The sequence below is a fragment of the Amblyomma mixtum genome, chromosome 2 (assembly GCF_055824585.1).
Source record: "Amblyomma mixtum isolate Tamu chromosome 2, ASM5582458v1, whole genome shotgun sequence".
Lineage (NCBI taxonomy): Eukaryota > Metazoa > Arthropoda > Arachnida > Ixodida > Ixodidae > Amblyomma > Amblyomma mixtum.
In genome coordinates, this window is record NC_143013.1 from 20,888,207 (window position 1) to 20,894,921 (window position 6,715).

The following is a 6,715-nucleotide window of genomic DNA, read 5'->3' on the forward strand; positions in this document are numbered from 1 at the left end:
CTCACTACTATGTTACGCACGCAATATACACGAGGACCGTCTCATTTTTACCGCATATGTAACGTACAAGCTGATAGAACAACTGAGTACCTGAGTTTGAGAATGAGTTGATCCAATTATTGAAAGCATTAACATGGTGCCGAGCCAAAAAAAAAAAATAACTTTGACATCACTGGAGCGACCCGCACTTGAGCAATGCGAAAGCAAAACGTCCACATACTGCATTGACATCCGTGGCTGTTCTGACGTCCATATACTATATCGACGTCCATGGCTATTTTGACGCCTAATTGTAATTTCTGAGTTTTTTCGTGCTTAATTAAATAACTAATTAAACCTCACCAACCGAATTTTTCCCACAGCCACATTTTATCACACCCCATCTGTCACAGTCACACAATCACATATTTATCTTCAGAGAACGACGTAATTGTGCGGACAAAATTTGCGGACAAGTTTTGCTGACGCGACAGAGTCATATAATGCTCTCTCATTAATAACCCCCTAACTCAGCCTCTGGAATCACAGCGCCTACGATATAAGCAGCGGTACAACACTTAGTACACACAGTTATACCAATACAACAATTTAGAACAAAAATTTCAACAACACTACCGCCTCACTAAACCCAAAAATAACACCACATGCATTAAACACAAAGCTGACAGAAGCACACCAGATATCAAATCAAGAGAAACGTTCCAGTCATCTTGAAATATTACCCTTTTATTGCACGTGGAAACAATGGGCAACCAATGGCTGCATGAAAAAAAAAATAAGAGTTTAGGCTGCTTGCGGAAATTAAAAAAACTATATACATCACCAGAACGTTCTACAATTTTGCAATAACAATTGATGCTGATTTCCTTGGCTGAGATGTTCATCGAGGCGTGGTTCAAGGAAAAAGAGTGCATAATTAAGAGGTCCGGAATGGTTTTAAAGCTCACCAAATGGCAGAGATTTCACCTTGTATGAAACAGCCTTGAAACCTGGCATTCAGCATTGCGATCTCAACGCAATTGTGTTAGCGTCAGTTGTAGGGCTATTTGCCAGGCTGCGAAGGCGCTCTTAACGACACGAGACTCTCGAGCTGTCGCTTCAGAATTTTTTTCCGTACAACCTCAACCTGCCGCCTCTGGTTCGCCAGCTCCGTTTCAGCCTCGAGAAGACGACGCATCTGGACGAGGATGCTCGCTCGCAGCTGCAGCTCTATGCTGTCGCGCGTCATCTCTAGCACTTCTTCGTGGCCACTCTGAAAATCACCGTTTTGCGCGTGACTGCCATCACGAACCACGCTATCAGCACTCTTGTACGACCACCCATCGTTGGCGCCGTCACCCTTTTTGTCCGGGTAGCACGTGTTTAACTGAGAGCTCTTGTCATCGTCCTCGCCGCCACCACCATGTTCGCGTTCAGCGCTCGAATGAGAGACCTTATCTTCGGCCTCGTCCACTTCGTCGTCTTCGGAGCTGGTGATGTCAAGATGATCCAAGTCGTGAACGGTGGCTCTAGACTCATTCCTTTTTGTCGTCGGCATGACCTGGTCTGTGCTGACAGAGCGGCTGGCGGCGCGACTCGTTGCCTCCCCTGCATGCTTGCCGGAGTCTTCCTCTTGCCTCGTGACATGCCGGTCTTCCTGGCGAGCAGCGGTGGCGTGGCCGATGCCGTCCGTGGTTGCAGCTGCCGGCGCAGACGACAGCATTGGCTCCGACTTGTCCCCGCAAGGCTGTTCTGATTTGACGAGCGGCTTGACGACCATCACAGGGTTGCAGGTTTGGTCTTCTTGTTTCTGCTTTCGCTCCTTCTCCTCAGCTTTACGCTTCTGCCTTTTCTGCTCATGATCCTCTTTCTGCTTTTCTTCATTCTGTGGCAGGATCGCCTGCGGGATGGTACTTTCCGTGCCCTTGCGGACGTCTGGTAGGTAATCTTCCTGGCCGGCTGGACGGTCGTCCCTCACAGCTGTTGACGCGCCATCGTCCTCGGCGGTCCTGTAGATATAAAAGAGCATCGACAGTACACCAGCTGCGGACTATGAAAATCACTTGCGTGGTTCCTCGGAGCTTAAGACAAAATGATGTCGTAGCTACACGAAATACAGCTGATCAGTTTCTCTAGACGAAACAAGGCCAAGCGCGCTACACAGAGGGCGAGCCTTAAGGCACGGCTGGAGCATTTGTCCTTCCGTACATAGTGCAAGCAAAATATTTGGACACAGAGGAAAGCATCGAAACCCATACGCTACATACAGTTCTCGTTTACTGTGAGAAACAGCTCAAGTGACTCCGATTCCTTTCTGTTCATGAAACTTGAGGGCTAAAGAAATAAAACGCCACACATTGTTAACACTCCTGGAAGCAGTTCCAGAAAAGTGTAACGCACTCTAATCTAACTCCCCAATCGGGGCGTTTAAGCAAATGAAAGAAGTTTCATGCATGAGTTTTCAGCGCGACCAGTGCAGACGCTCTTGCTCTCACGGGAAGGGTAACAGGGAGCAAGCGCTCACGTGGTTCGGTCAGCGTGCACCTCTTCCAGGTGCGGCGATGGCCCGGCCACCACCTCGCCGTCGCAGTTGGTGCGGCACCGCCCGGGGCACTTCACGAACTTGCAGCGCCAGTACTGCGCGTTTCCTTCCTGCTTTTCCAGGACGTAGTCACAGCCCTTGATCCTCTTCGGAGGCTGCAAGCGCACGACGCAGCACATCATCAGCTCTGAAGAGTGGCCAAGACGCTGGCTGGGTCAGGGACCCTGCAGACATGGCGCCCTCCCGTCACAGTGCAAATATAATATCTGGGAGGGATCAAACAAATAAGAAAAAAATTCGCAGTCGCTTAGCTCTGGTTAAGCCTGGATATACAAGCGAAAAGCTGCATTTATGCTTTGTTTGACGACATGGCTCTCGCAGTTTCGCGCACAAGGCACTGGGAGCACCACGATAGCAGTGTAGATTTTGAGCCAGCTCCCTCGCTACCACTTCTGGGTCTTCTTTTCTTCCTTCCATGGCGAATGTTCGCGCCTCTTCTACGGCCGCCGCCGCCGTTCACGCGTCATCGCAACGCCTTGCGAAAGAACCTTCTCTTGGGACTGCGGCGGAGACCGCGCGGCAGCGGCGAAGGGTAAACCGGTGGCGAGGAGGAGAACGGAGGGGGTGGCGAGGAAGAGCGCGCCACGGCGGCGCCCAGGGTTGGCCCACGCGAAGCGCGGTGTTGACGAGCCTAGTGAAGCTTTTCGGTTCAGTAAACAAAAAACATCCAAGCCTGCACTGCCTGACACTTATTCCCACACAGGAAGCAGTATAAACACCACTGCGTGATGGTTAATGGGGCTTGAACGTCCCAAAGCGACTCAGGCAACGAGGGACGCCGTAGTAAAGGGCTCCGGAAATATCGACCGCCTGGAGTTCTTTAACTTGCACTGACATTCCAAATGCGAATATTTTATCGCCTGATGCAAACAAACAAATATTTGAATATAATTGCTGAAAAAGGTACAATCTCGACAAAATTTGATGAACTGATCTGGATTCCTACAGAGCTGCTATTATGCGAAATAAGAAAAGCGAAACAAAACTCTTAACATAATTTATGAAAAAAGATCCAGACTCGGACAAAATTTGGTGTACTGTTTTGAATGGCTCCAAAGTTGCAATTATGCGAAATAGAAAAAGTGGGTTTTCCACATAGTGTGGTGTAAAATTTTGTTCCTGGAAAGCTACAGCGTTTTTTTGCAAAACTAAGATCCATTCTTTCGCGTAAACACATTTACCCATCACAAAATAAAATTGCACTGAAAACAAAAGTTCGTCATGCAATCCCGCCTTCTGTAATTATCTGAACGCACCCCCCGCCGCGGTGGCTCAGTGGTTACGGCGCTCGGCTGCTGACCCGAAAGACGCGGGTTCGATCCCGGCCGCGGCGGCTGAATTTCTTGAAGGCGAAATTCTAGAGGCCCGTGTGCTGTGCGATGTCAGTGCACGTTAAAGAACCCCAGGTGGTCGAAATTTCCTGAGCCCTTCACTACGGCGTCTCTCATAGCCTCAGTCGCTTTGGGACGTTAAACCCCAATAAACCAAACCAAACCTATCTGAACGCACCCGTAAAATTCCTTGCTGCTATCCCCATATTCACCAGTTTGTCATCACCACAATTTCCGGTGACGGAAGCGTACGACCACCTATTATTAATTTACTTAGAGAGGAGATTGACAAGAAATGCAGGTTAATGCAAGTTGTGAATTGAGGTGCCTGTGTTCTTCGATCTCAAAGCACAGTACGTTAGTTAATTAGTTAGTTAGTTAGTTAGTTAATTAGTTAGTTAGTTAGTTAGTTAGTTAGTTATATTGATTTTAATGAAGCAAAAGCAACTGAGGCTATGCTGCGCTAAACACAAGGTTAGAGCGGGACAGTACGCGCTGTGACTGTGGACGCCGTTTTTTATCAGTCAAGTAGCGCCGTCTATCATCAAAATGATTCGCGATTTATATTCCATATATCAGTTAACGCTTAATTATTGGTAGTGAGAATAAGATTCTAAAATGAATATTATTTTTTACAACGCGCAAACCAAATGTTTTTGCGAATTATAGGTATATCTAAGCGGCATTATTAGTCCGAGCGAACATTTTTTTTTTTTTTGAAATAAAGTATGCGAGGGATTCTCGGCTTTGTTTACGTGAGTGCATGATGCAAGGTAACATTTGAGCGCCGCGTTTCAGAATTAATAATGTGCAAAATCCCTGGAGGAGTGAGTCACAGGTTGCCGGCGCAGACGGTGACAGACGCCATTGGGGCTTTATTTGGCGACCGTTCCGACCAGTGCTGCCATCTCTCGGCAAGCAGCGAAAAACAAAGCCGCCGTTCAAAAAATAAATTATTTCACATGTCGTGCGCCAGGTTTTGAACGCAGCCTACTTGCCGACTAATCCTTGAGCGATCGCAACAAAAAAAAAAAAAAGCGGCCATGTTGGTTTTTGGACCGGCAAACAAAATTTAAATACGTTTTTTTTGCCAAGCAAGAATGGGACGAACGCTGAAAGGGCGCTAGCCCCGTGATCGCTCCCGCAACTGCAGCTTCCGCAGCTTGTTCGATCAGTAATTCAACACAGCTCCCGATGCTTGCTCATAATGAGCCGTTCCCGCTGACAGAATCGGGCTGGGAACGAAAGAACGAGCTTCCGAAAGGTTTCTCCGCGCAAATGAGTCCAGTACTCGGTCGCCACGTACGGCGCGGAGTAGGCAAATAAACCTGCACTTACGTGCTGTTTCTGGGTCGCCTCGGATCGCGGCCGTTTCTTACTTCTCTCTGCTTGCCGATGCTTGTCCTCGTCGTGGGGTCCAACGGAGAACACATGGTGTTCGTTGTCGTACTCGTCGGTAATGAGCCGCGAGCCGCAATCACGTACGTCACAGATCCAGTAGTAGCGCACGCCGTTATTCGTCCTGCAGCTGGTGAAAGTCCTGCCACCGTACTTTGCCTTCGTCCCGCCACGAGCCGACGATACCAGCTCGACAATTCCGCTTGGTGGCGTCGACTTGCTACTGTGAGCCTGCATGCTGCAGACCGTCTGAGTGTCTCGACAAACACACCTATCAGCGCATTGCTCAACGAACACAACGAGCGTCTGCTCGACGACAGACGGCACGCGCTCCGATTGCTGTTACCGAAGGGAGCGTGCAGACGGGGGGAGCGTACGGGGAGTGCTGACGTCAGAAGGGGACGCCAACAGCGGCGGAGCGGGCCGACACCGGAGAAAATGCCGGAGGAACGGCGCGACGCGGCGCCCCGGCGCGGCGGGCAATCGAGCAGGACGCAGAACTCTCGATTAATTTTGCCTGTAAGCTGATTCAATGTTATCGGACCGGCAAAAAAAATTTAAGGACAGCAATTACGGAGCGCAGTAGTCACCTGAACCGAGCTTTCACTGAACTGTATGGGTTGTTACAGGAAGCATGCTTTCTGTGTTTCTTTTTTTTTTATGTGGCGTAAAACAAGCGAACTCTGAAAGCAGCTCCGGGACTACAACAGCGCCGATGCTCCCTAGTGCTCCCGCGTAGATGCACGCGACTAGATCTCCCAGATACGGCCGGTGAACAAGTGTGCTAGGAAACAAAACTAGGAAACAAAACTGCTTTTCCTGACGGCTTCGTCTTCCCCTCCTGCCGACGACCCAGTGAGCCCAGATCAAGCACAGGCAGCCGCGGATCTTGCTTCTCCTCACTTACATATCTTCTCCGAAATGGAGGCAGTCACCCAATTTGCTTGGTGCTTGATATATATGTTCATTCAATGTATGAAAGAAATGACACCTTGGACGAAAAAAATCAGAAATCTCGAAGTCAGCAAATGTAATCAACTATCAAAATATTAGTTTTTTTTTTTTTGCAATATAAAGTTTTTTATAATCTCGCGTACACACCTTTCGTGCCGTGCTCACGAATTTTTAGTCCCTATTCCCTCCTCACTTTTTGACGGTTTTTATTTGCTACTTGCGCTACTGAATACCACTAGTACCTCTCACCCTCTCTCGTATTTAAGCTGCTGGAGCCGGAGTACCCTGTATCTAACCCGGCTGCGGCATTCTCGTTTCGATGGTGGCGCAACGCAAAATGCGCCCGTGTGCTGTGCAATCGCAGTGCACGTTAAAGATCCCCAGGCGGTCGAAATCCTTCCGGAGCCCTCCACTACGGCACCTCTTTCGCTCTTATTCCTTTCAATCTCAA

At 48.9% G+C, this 6,715-nt stretch overlaps 1 protein-coding gene across 2 annotated transcripts; it reads right to left on the reverse strand.

Moving 5' to 3' along the window:
* Positions 1 to 707: 707 nt before the first annotated feature.
* LOC149358626 (uncharacterized) lies at positions 708 to 5,724 on the reverse strand. Of its 2 annotated transcripts, none has more exons than XM_089570772.1 (3): positions 5,251 to 5,724; positions 2,504 to 2,676; positions 708 to 1,988 (listed from the first exon to the last, which is right to left on the reverse strand). In XM_089570772.1, exons 1-3 carry the CDS (start codon positions 5,545 to 5,547, stop codon positions 1,043 to 1,045), a joined length of 1,416 nt encoding a protein of 471 aa, XP_089426898.1. In that variant the 5' UTR covers positions 5,548 to 5,724; the 3' UTR covers positions 708 to 1,042. The 2 variants fall into 2 exon arrangements, with proteins under 2 accessions (XP_089426898.1, XP_089426899.1); XM_089570773.1 differs by having other exon boundaries at positions 2,504 to 2,745; positions 5,251 to 5,391.
* Positions 5,725 to 6,715: the final 991 nt, after the last annotated feature.